The following is a 20,953-nucleotide window of genomic DNA, read 5'->3' as shown; positions in this document are numbered from 1 at the left end:
GAATAGGAAAATAGGAATGCGGGTAAGCTACTACAAACAGCATAGTGAACGCATTATTGTGGCCAAGATAGATACGAAGCCCACACCTACTACAGTAGTACAAGTTTATATGCCAACTAGCTCTGCAGATGACGAAGAAATTGAAGAAATGTATGATGAAATAAAAGAAATTATCCAGATTGTGAAGGGAGACGAAAATTTAATAGTCATGGGTGACTGGAATTCGAGTGTAGGAAAAGGGAGAGAAGGAAACATAGTAGGTGAATATGGATTGGGGGACAGAAATGAAAGAGGAAGCCGCCTGGTAGAATTTTGCACAGAGCACAACATAATCATAACTAGCACTTGGTTTAAGAATCATGAAAGAAGGTTGTATACCTGGAAGAACCCTGGAGATACTAAAAGGTATCAGATAGATTATATAATGGTAAGACAGAGATTTAGGAACCAGGTTTTAAATTGTAAGACATTTCCAGGGGCAGATGTGGACTCTGACCACAATCTATTGGTTATGACCTGTAGATTAAAACTGAAGAAACTGCAAAAAGGTGGGAATTTAAGGAGATGGGACCTGGATAAACTAAAAGAACCAGAGGTTGTACAGAGATTCAGGGAGAGCATAAGGGAGCAATTGACAGGAATGGGGGAAATAAATACAGTAGAAGAAGAATGGGTAGCTTTGAGGGATGAAGTAGTGAAGGCAGCAGAGGATCAAGTAGGTAAAAAGACGAGGGCTAGTAGAAATCCTTGGGTAACAGAAGAAATATTGAATTTAATTGATGAAAGGAGAAAATATAAAAATGCAGTAAGTGAAACAGACAAAAAGGAATACAAACGTCTCAAAAATGAGATCGACAGGAAGTGCAAAATGGCTAAGCAGGGATGGCTAGAGGACAAATGTAAGGATGTAGAGGCCTATCTCACTAGGGGTAACATAGATACCGCCTACAGGAAAATTAAAGAGACCTTTGGAGATAAGAGAACGACTTGTATGAATATCAAGAGCTCAGATGGAAACCCAGTTCTAAGCAAAGAAGGGAAAGCAGAAAGGTGGAAGGAGTATATAGAGGGTCTATACAAGGGTGATGTACTTGAGGACAATATTATGGAAATGGAAGAGGATGTAGATGAAGATGAAATGGGAGATACGATACTGCGTGAAGAGTTTGACAGAGCACTGAAAGACCTGAGTCGAAACAAGGCCCCCGGAGTAGACAATATTCCATTGGAACTACTGACGGCCGTGGGAGGGCCAGTCCTGACAAAACTCTACCATCTGGTGAGCAAGATGTATGAAACAGGCGAAATACCCTCAGACTTCAAGAAGAATATAATAATTCCAATCCCAAAGAAAGCAGGTGTTGACAGATGTGAAAATTACCGAACTATCAGCTTAATAAGTCACAGCTGCAAAATACTAACACGAATTCTTTACAGACGAATGGAAAAACTAGTAGAAGCCAACCTCGGGGAAGATCAGTTTGGATTCCGTAGAGACACTGGAACACGTGAGGCAATACTGACCTTACGACTTATCTTAGAAGAAAGATTAAGGAAAGGCAAACCTACGTTTCTAGCATTTGTAGACTTAGAGAAAGCTTTTGACAATGTTGACTGGAATACTCTCTTTCAAATTCTAAAGGTGGCAGGGGTAAAATACAGGGAGCGAAAGGCTATTTACAATTTGTACAGAAACCAGATGGCAGTTATAAGAGTCGAGGGACATGAAAGGGAAGCAGTGGTTGGGAAGGGAGTAAGACAGTGTTGTAGCCTCTCCCCGATGTTGTTCAATCTGTATATTGAGCAATCAGTAAAGGAAACAAAAGAAAAATTCGGAGTAGGTATTAAAATTCATGGAGAAGAAATAAAAACTTTGAGGTTCGCCGATGACATTGTAATTCTGTCAGAGACAGCAAAGGACTTGGAAGAGCAGTTGAATGGAATGGACAGTGTCTTGATAGGAGGATATAAGATGAAGATCAACAAAAGCAAAACAAGGATAATGGAATGTAGTCTAATTAAGTCGGGTGATGCTGAGGGAATTAGATTAGGAAATGAGGCACTTAAAGTAGTAAAGGAGTTTTGCTATTTGGGGAGCAAAATAACTGATGATGGTCGAAGTAGAGAGGATATAAAATGTAGACTGGCAAAGGCAAGGAAAGCGTTTCTGAAGAAGAGAAATTTGTTAACATCCAGTATTGATTTAAGTGTCAGGAAGTCATTTCTGAAAGTATTCGTATGGAGTGTAGCCATGTATGGAAGTGAAACATGGACGATAAATAGTTTGGACAAGAAGAGAATAGAAGCTTTCGAAATGTTGTGCTACAGAAGAATGCTGAAGATTAGATGGGTAGATCACATAACTAATGAGGAAGTATTGAATAGGATTGGGGAGAAGAGAAGTTTGTGGCACAACTTGACCAGAAGAAGGGATCGGTTGGTAGGACATGTTCTGAGGCATCAAGGGATCACCAATTTAGTATTGGAGGGCAGCGTGGAGGGTAAAAATCGTAGAGGGAGACCAAGAGATGAATACACTAAGCAGATTCAGAAGGATGTAGGTTGCAGTAGGTACTGGGAGATGAAAAAGCTTGCACAGGATAGAGTAGCATGGAGAGCTGCATCAAACCAGTCTCAGGACTGAAGACCACAACAACAATTGATACAGATGACAGATAATTATATTCAATAACGTTTATTCAAGAAAGGTCATCTAAAATGAACGCTAAGTGGTCCTACGAAATTCATGTAAAAAAAAGAGAAAAGTGTCCTTCTCAAATGCAGTGAATTTACGTTGAGAGCGATACGAGAATGGTAGCATAACCCCCAAATTAAATAGTCATTAAAGACTTGCGAAAACTAAGTACGTTTCGTGACCACAGTACACGAAAGATTCACCAACTTAGAACAGTTCAGAGTTCAACATGATGATTTACTAACTAATACACATTATGTGAAGAACAGTAACTCATACAGTGTCTATTCTCAGTTTTGTAAATCAAGCTCCGAAAGTTAGAGAGTTCCACTCTGGAGCACATTCGGACCTTTGGAAATGTAAGGCCGTTTCGGAATTAAAGTTTGGTAACGGCCTCTCACCGTCCAGAACCAATCACATAGACGACTGAATCACGCACGTTCCTCTAGATAGGCCTGTCGTCTTCCAGAACTCACTACAAGCAGTCCAGAATCGCTCCCTTGAGCTCTTCTCTTGAAAAGTCCCAGTATCCACTTCACTTCAGTAGTCTTTCACAATTGTCTTCTTTTACCTTGGATAAAGGACATCCCCACCAAAAATACATCGTCCTTAAGTTCTACAGACACGATTTGATTAAAGTTGACCATCTCCCAGACTAAACTAATATATTACAACAATATTTAAATAAAGATATGTCTTAAACTTTCTGTTAGCCTCAGATCATTTAAAATAAAAGTAAGACGTAGTTGATTCGTAAATAAATAAGCCAGCATTCCTGTTCACGTATGCTCACGATAAATGACAGCAAGTCCTTACGTATTGTTAAAGCAGCTATTTATGCCTTCTTGACGGACGCATCTTCTGGTTCTCTTTTCAGTAGTGGTGTCCGCTAACATATGCTATTGTTCACTTATAAATTAGCATAGGTTTTTAACCGCACTTTAAATCAGTATTTAAAGAAAGTAACAGGCAAAATAGTAAACTGTTGATTAATTAACCTCACAAGTACAAAAAAGTGAGATATTGATGCTGTGGTCATTTACTGTGTAACTGTGGCAAATACGAAGTTCTGATAAACATTTGCGTAATGAAACAGATACAGAAAACGTCATAAATCCATCAGTAAAGTAGATACAGATAAATAGATTTCAGGGATTATAGCTATAGTCGAATCCTATCATCTGAGATACAGCTTGTGGAAACCGCATACACTGATTAAAAGTTGTTAATTCAGAGGTTCAATGTGTAAAAGTTTATTCACTGTTAAATGTTAACTTCTGTGGTTTTAAAGATATTGAAATACTGTTGTGTCATTAGATGCGCCTCATTTCTCTGAGATGGGAGATGTATTCAGATTTGCACTAATATTTGACTGTGTGAGTTATTGTCGAATCTCAAAGAGCTGTATCTTAGCCATATATAAGATTGTCTGACACTCCGCATTTTTGAAGCGTCTCTTGTACAAAGGGATTTCGAATGACAGCTGTACAAATTCCCATCTTCGGGATTCCTCATTTCTAGCGACGTTGCTAGTCTTTGTAGCTGGACTCGTTGGTACCGGTCACTTAGCAGGAAGCTGGTATTGGCGCGGGGCTCTGGGCCCCTGGTCCTCAACCGTACAAAAAATTCATCTTCCCTCGTACAACACTGGGCAGCCGATTAGCTCGTCTAAATAGCCGTAATGTTAGAGGTCTCTCATCGCAATTAAATTCCATCTGCTTTAAGTATCTGTTCCATTCCCTTTACACCATCACATATATATTTAATTACTTCAACTGCGGAGCTAGTTGGCATGCGAGGTGCGACAGTGAACTAATGAGACTGATGTGAAAAACAATGTTGCTTACCGTTTTTGTCAAGTTTAGTGTTGTCTCCATCAAAGCAGTTCCCTTCTAATTGCACACACTTTTTCCAGCGCTTCTGCCATTGATGGTAACATTTCTGCAACTCAGCTTCTGTAATATTTTCCAACATACTCGTCACAGCTTTTTGGACATCTTGTGTTGTTTTAAAATGGTGTCCCTTGACCGCCGTTTTGACTCTTGAAAACAGAAAAAAGTCGCAAGGAGCGATATCTGGTGAATAAGGTGGCTGTGTTAGTACTGAAATTTGTTTTGAGGTTGAAAATTTCTGTACTGACAGAGCAGTATGGGATGGCGCATTATCATGATCTTTCTCATACCAAGATCTTCACTTATTATTAGATGAACCGTTTCTCGATTGATGTTCAGTTCCTCTGCAATCATTTTCGCGGATAATCTTCCATCAGATCGTACGAGTTCACGCACCCTGGCCAAGTTGACACCGGTCCGTGAGGTTGATAGTCGTCTACTGCGGTCTTCATTTTCAACATTCGTTCTGTCTTCACTAAACATTTTATGCCAATCAAAAACTTGAGCTCTTGACATAATCTCCTCTCCAAAAGCCTTCTAAAGCTTACCGTAAGTTGTAGTCACGTTTTCACCCAACTTAATGAAAAAAGGAAATGACATACCTTTGCGCAAAATTATGTGGTTCCATTTCCGTGATGAGAGACACAAATATGTGTTAACTTCTTACAGCACAACTCACGACTGAGCAGTAGCATCGATGTGACACTTGGACTACAAGCAGCTTATATACCAAAGTCAAAGATATTGTGCCTACACAAGTCTGCAGGGATGCCACATCTCGCAAAGGAAATCTGTCTCATTACTTTATTGTCCATCTCGTATATATGTGTGGTGGGTGTAGGCTGCGGGTCTGTCTTGGCTACGATAGTACTTTCACTATGTTGTTCATAGTAGTTTACCTGTATACCTATATTCTTATTCATTATTAGATCTACTCCTGCATTACTGCTATTTCATTATGTGTTTATAAACATGCACTCACGGAACCAGAAGACCTACTGCTCTCATCATAGAATTTCACCTACCCCATCACATCCAGCTTCAATCCACCCATTTCCATTATAAATTTTCTAACTTACCAGCCCGATTAAGGCATCTAACATTCACGCTCCACTCTGTAGAATGCAAATGTTCTTTATTCTGATAACGACATACTCCTGAGTGGTCCCCACACAGAATTGGAACTGGGGAATATTTTAGCTCATGAATATTTTAGCCAAGATGATGCCATCATCATTGAACCATAAAGTAGAACAGCATGCCCTCAGGGAATATTAAGACTGTAGTTTCCCCCTTGTTTTCAGCTGTTCACAGTACCAGCACAGGAAGGTCATGATGGCTGATGTTACAAGGCTAGAGAAGTCAGTCATTCTCAGTGTTGCCCCTGGAACTACTCAGAAGGCTGCTGCCCATCTTCAGGATCCACGCATTTGTCTGGCGTCTCAACTGATATTCCTCCGTTGTATTAGGACCTAAGATACGACTAAGTGTGTAATCGAGGCACGGAATCCTCCTCACCATAGCAAGGTCATGGTTCACACGGGTGCTTAAGACCATCACCTCTCGCAACTTATGTAAGTGACGTGATGGGTAGCGTTGGAAGTTATGGGGGGATTTTCACACGTGATACTGTTATATACAGAAAAATTGAAAATTCTTTAGAAGATATATAGTTTATGTAGGTGTTAACAGTTAACTCTCAACATAAACGTATATAACGTATTGCATATAAATATAAGAAAGAATTGTCATTAAGGTAGCAGAAGAGTCATTGAAAACAGTCAAACCCATTAAATACCTGGTATTACGTGTATGGAGGGATTTCAAATACAACGATCATTCAAAACTAGTGTAGGTTAGGAAAATGTCACACTGTGATTCATTGAAATAATCCTCGGGAAGTATAGTTCACCGACGAAGAAGTTAGCTTCAGAACCCTCGTTCGAAGTTGAGTGTCCATCTTTTAGCTATGTCCCAAACAAACGTCTTTGATTAGAATAATATATTTGGAGTCAATGGAGCATATTCAACACAGGATACATACAGTAGCTCAGGATTAAAGCTCGGCTGTATATGATTTGTTGTTTTTGGGTACTTCCACAGTTTGAACTGAACTGCTTGGAAATATTTTCAGTCAAACACATTGCAGGCATTAGATTAACAGTACTCACCTTGGCGACCTGGTAGAGTTGGAAGCAGACAGAAATACCTATGGAGAGACTCTGTCCCAGCAGAATGCTGCCCAGACATCGCTGCAGCAGCTCAACATTCCTGCACAAATCACACAGAAGCCACATTACTCACCGATGAGCGCTACAAGGAAACAAAGTAAATGTCACAAAATCATATGGACTGTTATCTGTATGATAAAACTCTAGTGTTTATCGTCATTGATGCAGAACTGAATCCTTCTTAGTCTGACACACACAAAGATTTATGAACGTTTGTAGAACTTCTAAGAAGTCGCAAAAATTAAGTCAATCTTTGAGGATCAACTGACTGTGTACAAGCCGTAAGAGGTGAAGACTGCTGTAGTGAATGCTAAAACAAAATACGTCATTTTGTTCATTAAATTTAGAAAAAAGCCCTCCTGCAAGATCAGACAGTGAAGAATCGTGCAAGACAGTGCAAACGAGAGAGGAAGTACTAGAATTCACTTGAGCGAAAGGGGGCAATATAAGCACGGGGTGAGTTAGAAAGAAAGAGGATTAAAGAGTTTCGGAAAATATGTTTTATATATTGTGAAATTTCGTTTCTTACAGGGAATGCTTCTACTCTCATGAGTGATAAAAGGAAGTAGGTTGAAATGAATTGGAAGGCTGCACAAACACGCTTCTATCCGTATAGTCTTCTGCTACGATTCTCCCAAGTCAGGAGCAAGAGGACAATACGTTCCCCAGTCAACTGTAAATTTTTGCCAGTCGGTCGCTAGCACCCATTCATGTAGCTTGTTCTCATCACATGTCAATAGACTCCGTTTGATTGCCTCTGTCCACTACCAAAAAGATACTGTGGTGGCACTAGCCACCTGGCAATAGTTGCACGCCATTCCAATGACACTCCTACAGTGTGACTGAATGCAACGCTTTGATAAGGCGTGTCCATAGTAGGGGGACACCAGAGACATGTAAATGCAGAGGAATTTGTATACACCAGCAGATAGTGGCAGAGTGATTTGCTAAAGAAATTTACAATACCTATAATTTATCTGCACTGCATTGTTCTAGTCGTACCTGATAATGGCTTGATGATGAAGTATGTTCTTCTGCAGACGGTAGTAGACATCAGTGGTACTGAAAGGGTGACACGGCCGTACAGCGTCCAGCGACTCTGCTTTGTCTAGCAACGAGTATGGCTTCTCGGTAACATTGTTACAGTTGACAATATTTCTGCTCAGCAGGGTCAGTTGCATTCGCAGCTGCACTATAAGGCTGGCGTTGAACGCGTCGGCGGCGAAGTTGGCCATAATGGTGTGTAGGGTGATGAAGCAGCAGTAGACGGCAGTAGCGACGTATGCGACTGGCCGGGTGACGTCATAGGGCAGCGCCAGCACGAAGGGTAGGCCCGTCTCGCTGGCTGGCGCCGTCAGCCACACGCAGCACTCGGCCAGCCCGAAGGCCAGGTAGAGCAGCATCAGAATGCGCATGCGCCGGCTGCCGGCATGCAGAAAAGCCACGTCCTCCGCGCTGGCGAACTGCCCAAAGTCGCGGCCCACCTGCAAACGACAAGTAGCTAAGGCCGGTATTACAATATCAAATTTCTTTGCCAAATATCTTTGTCCAATATCTTTGTCAAAGATATTTGATGGTGTAAAAGGGAACTTTGTCAAATGTCGTCCAATGTTTGATCAAATATAGGGCCTCGCTGTAGAACTGATCAAAGAAGTCGCTTGTCTTCTGTTCACTTCAATGTGACTTGTTACCACATGGAGCGCTAGCATCGCTGCAGCATTCTGTCGTCTGTAGTGTTTTAATAAACATTGCCGGTAAATACAATTGGTGTGTGCCGACAACTACAAGATTGTGATTCTTGAGTTTCTCCCGGCGTATTTGATAATCAAAATATCCACGGGTGTACTACCGGTCTACAGTGTCCAATGGGCACAATTTTTCGGCGATCATACATGTCGCCATCATCAGGTGAACTGACGGACTGAGCTCCTGTGAACGTGCCGGCACGGAGATCCGTACGCTATGGCTGAATACAAAAATAGATTAAGAAGATTGGATACCTGACCTGACATAACCTAACCTAACCTGACCTAACCTAACTTAACCTAACCCCAGAAATGTATGCTCATCCATTCTTAAGTAATTGATGTACGGCTTGACGGCCTCCACTATAAGCTCACGTAACAAGTTTTGTTGAATGCTTTTATCGTGTCGTCGTAGAACCCACGGCTTCACCCGGGTATGTTTGCTTTGTTTTTCCCCATTTCTCTTCCGCATGTGCACACAGTGCAATTGTGGTACATACAACTGCTGCGGTTAATAACAAGTTGTTGTTGTCAGCCATCCTGAACTTTGACGTAAAATATGATGACAGTATAATACCCCTTCTAGCGCTACGTCAAAGATCTTTGTCAAATATATTTGACGGAATATTTGATCACATCCTCGATCAGATGTCTTTGACAAAGAATTTTGATAGTGTAATACCAGCCTAACAAGTGGTCCGTTAACGTGAACATGTACTGTACAACGAATTGATTAAATACGAGAGATTATCTTAAAGTTTTCATTATAATCTCGATTAAATTGTACTGTAGATATACAATTAATAATAAAACCGTAAATCCGTCGTGTATGTCTGTTTATTTCAACACGATAATTTACAAAAGTTCTAGATTAATTTTGATGGGGTTTCCACAGGTGACAAGCGTAGTATGAGGCCACTTACAAACTTTACTTCGTCACAATCTGATCGCGGGGAAAGAAGATACTGTGATTCAAAATTTTGTCTAAAAGCATCATGTCTATCTGTTTGAACACGCTAATCTCCAAAACTACTAAATGAGTTTTCATTGGTTTTTCACAGGTAATGTGGGCGTAACTTGGGGAAACATATAGGCCTTATTTCATCAAAATCGGATCACAGGAAGAAGATGTCGTAGTTGAATATTTTTTAACGTGGAAGTGTCTTTGTTACCTTTATATGACTAAACTGCTGAACGTATTTCAATGGCAGTTTGTATGGAGATCTCTTGAACGCCGAGGGAGAACTCAGGCTATGTTGGAAAGTAAAATAAATGAAAGTATACAGTTAAGAGTATTAAGTAGAAGATAAAATACAATTTTTTTACATCAGTGAGAGCAAACCCTGTGAAAAATTTCTAGTGTGTCACATACTTGGTGTAGTTGATGGACAGAGTGGCAATTTATACATCATGATACACTCACCCAAACGGGCAGACACCTGAGAACAGCTGACGTTATTGAACGTACAATAGCTTACTTACTTACTAAATTACCATCACTCATAGTAAGAAAACTACTCATCCTCGAACATATCTGCAGCAACCGCCAGTATTTAATATTTTCTGTGTTTGTTGGTATATATTTGTAGTTCTGGTAAAAATACAAGTCTTTGCACCACAGTGCCGTCGCATGCCAAAACAAAGTGATAAAGACAACTGTCGTGCGATAATTCGTTATCTGCGTCTAAAGGGGAACAACACTGCAAATATGAATGCTGAGATAGTGTTGTGAATGAATCGCATAAGACGCTAAGAGTAATTTGCCAGAATGGTAATGTTGTACAATGTGTGCATGTATAAGGGTAATCTAATGTCAGTAGGCACATTAGGAAACAGAAGCCTACCAGACCACATGGTACATGTGGGATTCCACAACATAATCAAAGTCTTAGTGTCTCACAGGATTCGGTAGTAGTTCACAATCCTATTTTGTTGCTGACTCAGTCATTTGCCAGAATTCCTTGTCCTTTTCCCACCGAGTTTCCTTATCCTCAGATATTTCAACTTGTATTCCCAGATACTTGGTTTACGAGCTAAACGAACCACTTCAGTACAGAGGATAGCGTCAGCTCCCATCCTCATTTGCTTGCAGGACACAACAATAGGCAATGCACCACTGCATCATTATAAGAACTGGTTAGGTGCCACAGACGCTTCCAGCATGGTCAAACAAATCAGAATGACGACAAACGAAGATGCAGGCAATATCTCTGTGAAGAACAGGGAGTCGCTGGGGAAGCCGAGACACTGGTGATCAAAGACTGGGGAACTACAACACAGTCGAGAAAGTGAAAATGATCTAACGATTAGTTTTCTAAGTCTTGCGCATTTTAATATGACATTGATTGCCCCTATAATCTCCCATTCACCACATACGCCACCGCACTCAGAATGCTCCTCAACTGCTCGCACCATTGTACAAAATATCGTCGAACCGAAGCACTAATTGCTGCATCCGTGTCAAGCCAATCTAGACGAGTTCCTTAGCCTCCTAATGACCTTGGACGGGTGCTGGTGTAATGCCATGAGCCCGACGCATAGCAGCAAAGTACACTCCTGGAAATTGAAATAAGAACACCGTGAATTCATTGTCCCAGGAAGGGGAAACTTTATTGACACATTTCTGGGGTCAGTTACATCACATGATCACACTGACAGAACCACAGGCACATAGACACAGGCAACAGAGCATGCACAATGTCGGCACTAATACAGTGTATATCCACCTTTCGCAGCAATGCAGGCTGCTATTCTCCCATGGAGACGATCGTAGAGATGCTGGATATAGTCCTGTGGAACGGCTTGCCATGCCATTTCCACCTGGCGCCTCAGTTGGACCAGCGTTCGTGCTGGACGTGCAGACCGGGTGAGACGACGCTTCATCCAGTCCCTAACATGCTCAATGGGGGACAGATCCGGAGATCTTGCTGAACAGGGTAGTTGACTTACACCTTCTAGAGCACGTTGGGTGGCACGGGATACATGCGGACGTGCGTTGTCCTGTTGGAACAGCAAGTTCCCTTGCCGGTCTAGGAATGGTAGAACGATGGGTTCGATGACGGTTTGGATGTACCGTGCACTATTCAGTGTCCCCTCGACGATCACCAGTGGTGTACGGCCAGTGTAGGAGATCGCTCCCCACACCATGATGCCGGGTGTTGGCCCTGTGTGCCTCGGTCGCATGCAGTCCTGATTGTGGCGCTCACCTGCACGGTGCCAAACACGCATACGACCATCATTGGCACCAAGGCAGAAGCGACTCTCATCGCTGAAGACGACACGTCTCCATTCGTCCCTCCATTCACGCCTGTCGCGACACCACTGGAGGTGGGCTGCACGATGTTGGGGCGTGAGCGGAAGACGGTCTAACGGTGTGCGGGACCGTAGCCCAGCTTCATGGAGACGGTTGCGAATGGTCCTCGCCGATACCCCAGGAGCAACAGTGTCCCTAATATGCTGGGAAGTGGCGGTGCGGTCCCCTACGGAACTGCGTAGGATCCTACGGTCTTGGCGTGCATCCGTGCGTCGTTGCGGTCCGGTCCCAGGTCGACGGGCACGTGCACCTTCCGCCGAACCACTGGCGACAACATCGATGTACTGTGGAGACCTCACGCCCCACGTGTTGAGCAATTCGGCAGTACGTCCACCCGGCCTCCCGCATGCCCACTATACGCCCTCGCTCAAAGTCCGTCAACTGCACATACGGTTCACGTCCACGCTGTCGCGGCATGCTACCAGTGTTAAAGACTGCGATGGAGCTCCGTATGCCACGGCAAACTGGCTGACACTGACGGCGGCGGTGCACAAATGCTGCGCAGCTAGCGCCATTCGACGGCCAACACCGCGGTTCCTGGTGTGTCCGCTGTGCCGTGCGTGTGATCATTGCTTGTACAGCCCTCTCGCAGTGTCCGGAGCAAGTATGGTGGGTCTGACACACCGGTGTCAATGTGTTATTTTTTCAATTTCCAGGAGTGCAAGAAATGGAAATCAGTGGATTCACCAAAGCTGAATAAAACGAACACCCAACCAGTGTGAGCAAGATTATCCTGTGTTATGGGAGTGCCATGTTGTGGTACTAATACACAGTCCAGTCAGATTACTGTGATCACCGCCAACGTGTCACGTGAACGTGCAATAACGCACTCACAGATGGCATGTGGCAGCACTAATAGTGGAGGGTCTATCATACGTGTCAGGGGACGTGGAAAAGAGTGCAGTCGTTGATGTAATGCCCAAACGGAGCGATTTAATTGTCCAAAAAAGTATAAACATAGGCTCTGAGGCCAAGGGAGCACGCATTTCAGAAACAGATAAGCTTGTAAACTGTTCGTATGCCACTTTGGTTAAAGTATATGATGCGTATCAAAACGGCACTACCCAAAACCGGCTTTGAGGCAACTGTGGTCGTAGGTGACAGGAGTCAACGAAGGCTACAGAGGTGTGTACGGGCGAATAGACGTGCAACTTTTGAGCATCTGACCCTCAAAATGAACCAAGGGGCTACCAACAGTGTTTCCTTAATGATCGTTCAGCAAATGTTACTGAGTACAGCCTTCTGCAGCAAACGTCTGGTTCACACACCCCTGCTGTAGTGGCACGACCGTTTAGGATAGTGAAAGTTAGTTTAGTGCCATATTCTGAGCATAAGTTATAGCCAGCTGCAGGCCGGATTGCAGTGAGTTACGCACACCAGCAGTTGAGAAGGCAAATAGTGGCCACAGGGGCGTAGAACTGCCAGAGAGGGCACACACAGCACTTTTCATGGCGCAAGTTGCAGGAAGAAGGGGCCCACTGGCCAACCTAGCGTGTTATGAATACATGACATGAAGTGGCGTGGTTGGCAAAACAGAGGCGCACAGCCACATATAAATAGGTGCCATTTTCTAATGAGATTCATTCAAGTATGGCTTATCTCCTGGATGGTGGGGCATGTCACACCACCAGCTACACACTTCAGCAGATGGGGAGCCAGCATTCCAGCTCACGGTGGGTCATTGGTTCGATCTTCTGAGGCCGACGCGGGGTCCATAGCCAGCCAGCGGCGGGCCACTCCATGGCTCGTTACTGTGAGGAGTCAACCTGGCTTCCAGCACACACGAGAGGCATCCTGAGGTGAGGGCCGCAGATTCGGACCCCAGGTCGCGGGCACTTGTTGTCGCCATGACTCGGGCCATGCCGGCGAGGACATGTGGCGCTAGCATCTTGTAGATGTCAGCTGGCGGCGAAGCAGCTCCTGGCAAGCAGCGCTGAGGCAACGGGGGCGGAGACTGCTGAGTCGGCAGCCAGCGCATCCTGATGTAATCGCAACTCCGCTGGCGTACAAGGCCAGCTCGACACAGAATTACATTACACGGGCCGCTGGGGTGCTTCCTCAGCATTGCAGGGCCCTGTGAGCGAGACCAAGAGGAGCGAGGGCACTGTAACTAAAAAACAATCACTTGGAAAGTTCTCTCCGAGTTTTAATACGGCCTCTCGTGGCAACCACCCACTACAATACTGACTGCTTTTCATCAGCGATGAAGACCCATATTCGCACATCAGTACAGAAACTGGATGTCCATTGAGTAGCGACAGGTAGCCTTTCGATATGAATCACTCTTTATGCTCCTTCAGACAGATGCCCATTGATATGTACGGCGTGAAATATTAGAAAGCTAACAACCTGAAACAATCATCTGAAGAGCCCAGACCAGAGAAGGGAACGTTAAAGTCTGTGGTATGTAATTGCGGTATGCTCTGGGTGATTCCATCATTCTGGGAGCACAATGGCTCAATACAAGCATGCACCTATCATTCAGTACCATGTCCACCCCTAAATGCTGTTTCTATTTCCTTGGCATGATCACATCTATGGGAACGACAATACAACATGTAAAGTATGCAGTTGTAAGATTATAACATTATATGTTTATTGTTCAATTAAATTTTTATAATTTTTTTGCTTTAAAATTTTCGCTTATTGGTACATTATTTTCTATTTTCTGTAGATGTACAGTAAAGTGTGCTATACTGGAAATTGAACATCTTTGCTTTGTATGTGAGTAATGAATGTAAAATGCTATGTAAATTGTTTATTAGGTTAAATAATTTTCTGATGACATTTTATATTTAGAAACATTTGGGTGTATAAATTGTTCATGTTGATGTAAATTTGACAGTTTAAGAAATGGTGATGCTTAGAAACAATGTAAGAAATGGGTGTTATGTAAAAGTCAGTGTCCTTTTGCTTGAAACGAAAGTGGCTCTGAGGAGTGAAAAAGGTGGCAAGGGCGAACTGGCGCACTACCTAGAGCAAGTGAGGGAAGTAAATCACACAGTCTGCAGGTAGCAGTGTTTGGGGCAACACCTTTGTTGAGCTGGAGAACCTATGCCTGCAAATTTGCACAAAAATGCCTCGGATCAAGACTGCAAATGGCTTATCGGCATACTTGCGAGCTGTTGGGCTACTGTATGTAAAATTGAACGACGACAAGAAGAGAAGTTGAGCCCATACATCAAGATAGTTGCATGCTCTTCTGTGGGTAGTGTGACATCATAATTGTTGTTCGCCTCACGCAAGCCTACAGCCACCAGATAAGAATTTTCTTTTTATTTTTACTTTCGTACAGCGTCAACCGTTAATTTAAACTGTGTTTTGATCGTCATTCTTCAACTTTAAAGACACTGGTTCACCCTGTTATTTCATTCTAATCATACAACTATATAGGGTTGCTTAATGGTATATGATTAATCCGAGTATTCTGTTTTACAGACTTATGAACTACTAAGTTAATATAAAGAGGCACCATTTAAATTGTTTTTGAGTTTTCTTAATTATTGCAAAGTGTTATAGTAAACGTTTGCTTATGTAAAATGCAATCAGAGTGAAGCCAAGTTACTTAAATCTTTTAAATGACTATACAGAATTAGTTCAAACAGTGCTTTTAAAAGTAAGCTCCTATAAGAAAGGGGTTTTCTTGAAGTGAAATGTTCAGTATGAAAAGTGTGTGCTTTAGTATCTAAGTGTTTTAGTATTTAAGGTTGTTGATTATGGAAAGTGCTTCTCTAAACGTGTCCACCACCCCCCCAGGCCAAATTTTTTTAGCTTCCTTGAAGTTACCCACTGGGATTTTTATCTTTTAAAAGCTTAATGTATAAGAATGTAGTCCAACATTGTTTAAATGGAGTAATATTTATTTGAAGAACCAATTTAAACATTAGCAAGAAAGCAGGCCAAATTTATACTTCTGCTTTTCCAGTACTTCACTGTTTCACAGCCTGAATAGGCTGGCGACCTTTAGTACATGTTTTAAATCACTAAATGAACTTGGAACTGAGTTCTCTTAGCTTTAGTATAATATTATTCATACTGTGTTTCTGTCTAGCCACAGGGTAAGACCATAGGAAAAGAAGTGAAGAAGTGAGTAGTCTGATTTACTTATCTACTAGACACAACACATGGTCAAATCCTATAAAAATGTTAACTCTATTGATTAGCTTTCCCTATTAACAGCACTATCCACCCATAGTGTACTTTATTTGGAAGCAAAACTAAATTTTAGTAAGAGGGTTATAGGTGGCTTTTCACGTGACAGGACTATTTTTTCTGCTGGGGTACAGGATAAGTGGCAACACAGAGACAGTGTTTTCTGTTATCCAGGTAAAACCATACTAAATTACAATAGCAGTGGTAGGGTGATAACAGCACCAGAGTGAGTATACCGTACGCCCCTGGCCACCAGACACCCCGGATTTAAATCGAATCACTTTATTTAATCTGTCTCACACTGGTCCGCAGCAAAAATTAGGTGCTCACTCAGGCTTTTGACAGATGGCCATGTTAATATGACAGGACAGTGTAAAAGAAATGACAGACCATGACACGACCATACTGCCGGCTCCTTACCAAATTATGGGAGGCTTTCAATACAAAGAATTGAGGGAAGCCGTCAGGAGTTGTTGCTCCCCTACAACGCTCAAGTTCATTGTGTACAAGGCATACATGCTGCTTCTTTCTGCTATAGAAATTTACCCCACCCCAAGTCTACTCCTGAAGTAGTACATAGTGGCTTCCTCTTTCCTGAGATACAGAAACTATTGCGTAACACGGATTTCCAGAATGGGAAGGAACTGGATCGTTTTATGAGCAGAAATAATACGAACTTCATCAAATAGATTCTGTCGCCTACTTATCAATCTTTGAGAAATATGCGTCACATTGAAGGAGGAGACTTAAGAACTCGTCTTTTCACAATGAAAGTTTGATGTTTTTGAGGTGGTAATTAAAAACTTATCACTACTCCTAGTAAAAAAAGAGTTATATTTTGAAAGTTATCTTCTATCACCATTTATTCCACTTGCAGTCTTTATTCTAGCTAAGCGAAACTAGTATGGACAATCAAAACTTTCATATCATCTGATGACAGTACAACATGATTTTCGACAAATATTTGCAACCTGTGAGCCCTCTTTCCTGAAAACTACCTTATATAATCAATTGTAAGACTGGTCTCTTAGTGCCCTCTGTACGTCATATGTTGTGTTAAGAATTTCATCGCTTCTTACCTTGTGATGACTTTGTAAGGAGACCTAGATGAAAGAAAGGCAGGCAGATAATGACACAATTGAGTGGAGCGTTGCAGATGTGTTCTTTCGTTGGACAACAACGCGGACTTATGTAATAAATATAGCACCAAATGGATAAATTCCTGTTGTGAACGGGTACCCGACTAATCACGCAAGTGGGAATCGCCCTATTTACGAAAAGTATTTCTACGAGGTTACGACCCAGAGAGACAGCGTATAAAACACACAATTATTATAGGAAGCATAATACGTAACATTTATTAATGTACCACTGAATAAATTTATAGGATTGTGAGCAACATGTAAGGGAGAGTATAAATTTTTTGGCCAGGCGCTTAAGAATCTGTGCCTCTGAGGTCCACAACGAATTTAATTTAAAATTAAGTTCATATTAGATCAATATCTTTTATCAAACTTTACTCGCATGAGTAAACTCAATTCCTGAAGTGCGATTCTGACAGGATCTACAAGATACCTATCTATGATCGTTATAACATCTTTATTCGACTCCAAAAGCATCTTAGCAGTAAATATCTTTAAATGTGAACGTAGCTGGGGATGAATGGGTGTCAATTGTAATACAGACGATCAATGTCCCACTATTCCTACTTCAATTTGTAACAAGGCTTCCGTATACTCTATCTCATCAAAGGTATCTGGGCACACCTATGTAATGAGGGGTTGATCGCTAGATGAAACTAGAGGCGTAGCCACCTGTATAAATGGGGACGAGCGGTACTGTGCAGTCAGTGGAGAACCGTTAACAGCTGAATGGTGCGGTCAGAAGAGTTCACTTACTTCGAACGTGGACGAGTCATTGAATGTCAACTGTGTAACAAGTCCATCAGGAACATTTCGACCCTCCTGAAGCTATCCAATATCATTTCTTGTAGTGATTGTGAAGTGGAAACGCGAAGCAACAACTAAAGCTAAGCAAGACAATGCATATCTCATGTACTGAGAAACTAGAACCGCCAATCATTGCAAAGGATAGGTGTACAAAAGTACATGAAATCAGCGGAAGGAATCAGTGGACTGGCCTGCTCAAACTCCCGACGTGAAACTAATGGAACACTTTCCGAATGATTTACAATGCCTACTTCTCTTTCGATTCCAAAGTCTAACATTACAACATCCTCTGTTTTCATTTCTTGAGCAAGGACGTCCACAGACGTTCAGACACCTCCCTAAAAGTGTCCGCAGCAGATTTCAGGAGGTCACAACGGCGAGGGTTGAAAACACGACCTATTAATTTCCACTAATAAGAGTAGGCTGAATCGTAATCAATGTCGGGCTTAATAAGTTCCCTTGTTAGTTGTATCATGCTTTCCTAGAGAGCCTAGCTTGATAAATGCTAAAATAAAAAAAGAAAGCAAACCATTTAGTTACGGATGTAATGGAGAACAGGGTAAAGTGGGTGCTGAGGTCCTCGGTGTTATAAGGTACTGTCATGGCGCGGAAAATATTTCAACATATGCTACCTAAATGGCTCGTCACGCAATCAATTCCGTCCTCTTAACTGTGTCAGTTAGTGCGTTTATTGTGGAGAGGGAATGTTACTTGTGTCTTTTTATTGAAACTCTTTAATGTTTCATATCTTGACACCATAATCTTACTTTAGTTATTGAAACATCCGTCGTGATATTAACGAATATACAGCTTTTGTTTAAAGGGCTCATTACGGGCAAAGTAGCCACCTCGGTGGTCTCATCTGGCCACGGGAAGACGTAAAGTCATCGGCCGAAAGAAAGGGTTCCAGGCAATATTTATAACGAATTCTTATAGCATTGAGCTATAAATGGCAATTAAAGAAAGAGAAGAAAAATAAATTAGAATCTAGGAAGAATGAAAAGCAACCGAAGAGAAGGCAGTGAAAAGAACAGTGTGAAGCGCAAGGACCCCAAAGACCTCTTTTTGTGAACATCGTTGAAGATTGAGAGTGCATGAACTGCGACGAAAAACCGTCAAATTGAAGGCCAGAAGAGCACTGGACATACTGACAATTGTGCTGCATATAGGACGACGAATTCTATCCATAAGTTGTGGCAGTTTCGCTTTCAAAAGTGTAAATAATTAAATTTGAATCATATTTAACGATGAAAGTTGGGCTGCCAAATGAAACTGACAAGATAACCCAATATTGCCTGGCAAAAGTGTTAGCTAAGATGTGGGTGAACACTGTAAAGTATAAAGTAAACATCAAAAAATGTATTCTTTTTTGCTAGTTACAGCTTGCAACAAATTTTTGTTACCTTTCATTATTTATACTGTCGTTGCGAAGCACCTGTGGTCTAGGGGTAGCGTCTTCGGTTGCAGGTTTCAAAGCAGCCACTGCTTAAATTTCGATTGACAATCAGCGTTGGTGCCGAAAGCATCTGGCATAAGAAGTCACCCTCATTCTGCCAACGGCCTTGTCAAAGAGAGCAGAGAAGCAGTCTGTGGCTCAGGGCACTCTCTTGTCCTTGGGGTGGGAAACTGCTCCTAAAGGCGGAAGAATCAGCAATGATCAACGGCATAGGGATGCAGCAGGCAATGAAGATCACCGCATTAAACGCACATTAAGTGTAACCACAAGACATGTGACCTGTCACTGAAAAAGTGTCATGATGATCTCCCCATTGGTTAAAGATTCCGGAATAGTCCTCCATTCGGATCTTTGTGAGTGGACTGCCAATGGGGAGGTGAACATGAGAAAAATGAATAACAAACAAGAGGATAACGTTCTACGAGTCGGGGTGTGGAATGCCAGAAGCTTGAACATGCTAGGGAAAATCAGAAGAGGGAAATGCAGAAGCCCAATCTAGATATATTAAGCGTCTGTAAAGTGAAATGGAAAGCTGACAAGAATTTCTGGACACATGCATATGGGGTAATATCAGTAGCAGCAGACAATGTTATAGCGGAACGGGCGTAGGATTCATTTTTAATAAGAAGATACGGTAGGGAATATGTTACTGTGAACAGTTCAGTGATAGGGTTGTTCTCATCAGAATCGACAGCAAACTAACACCGACAACGATAGATCAGGTACACATGCCGACGTCGCAAGCAGAAGATAATGATAAGTTTCCTTTAATTTACGTCTATTGTCACAATCTTTTCTATTTAACAGATAACCGGTTTCGGTTTTTAATGACCATCATCAGATATACAGCAAAAATGGGAAACATATAAATACACTGGCAAACTATATACAGCTTAAGAACAATACATAGAGCATATTGAAAAGTAGTACTGACAAAATTTACATTTGTGTGCTTTAAATATGAAGAGGGATACCTGTCTCATAAAAACAAAGTCCTAATGCATTGCAGCCATAGTGGCATTGTCAAATGTTAAATGCGGAATCAGCACCAGCATCGTAAAATACATATAAATCACATCACCTGCACGAGTCATGTTGTCAGTTAAACTACTGTTTAAAACAAGTTGCCGTACAGTAGCCACAAGATGTTTGTGTAGTAAGGTGACCAGATGTCGCTAATGTCAGCATCCCCTAGTTTTCAATAATTAATTGAAACAGCGAAAATAAAAGGAGGATACAATAGTTAAAGTCTGTAATAAGCTTATAAAGTATGAAAGGTGTTACAGTAATAAAAAGCAATAAAAAGAAGATCACCGCAAAAGTAATATTGTTAAAAAGACGAAGAGTTAAAAACAGTGGTTGACATATGCTCTAGTGCCAATATTCTAGACAATGACATAAATATTAAACACCGTTGATATTGCACAGGGTAATATTTAACAACATAAAACAAACCGCTATAGGAGCCACAAATGAAAGGAAATATAGTTCTGCACATAATCAGCGCCCTCTGTTAGCGC

At 41.9% G+C, this 20,953-nt stretch overlaps 1 protein-coding gene across 1 annotated transcript in view; it reads right to left on the bottom strand.

The window, feature by feature from the left end:
• The window catches only part of LOC126416978 (odorant receptor Or2-like), a 66,669-nt gene that overhangs the window by 35,578 nt on the left and 10,138 nt on the right, over positions 1–20,953 (bottom strand). Inside the window, exons 2-3 of the mRNA XM_050084863.1 lie at positions 7,821–8,302; positions 6,759–6,858 (exon numbers count right to left, since the gene is read on the bottom strand). Of these exons, the coding sequence (XP_049940820.1) occupies positions 6,759–6,858; positions 7,821–8,302 (582 nt within the window). The remainder of the gene's footprint in view (positions 1–6,758; positions 6,859–7,820; positions 8,303–20,953) is intronic.

The sequence above is a fragment of the Schistocerca serialis genome, chromosome 8 (assembly GCF_023864345.2).
Source record: "Schistocerca serialis cubense isolate TAMUIC-IGC-003099 chromosome 8, iqSchSeri2.2, whole genome shotgun sequence".
Lineage (NCBI taxonomy): Eukaryota > Metazoa > Arthropoda > Insecta > Orthoptera > Acrididae > Schistocerca > Schistocerca serialis.
This window is presented reverse-complemented; position numbering and strand designations above follow the sequence as displayed.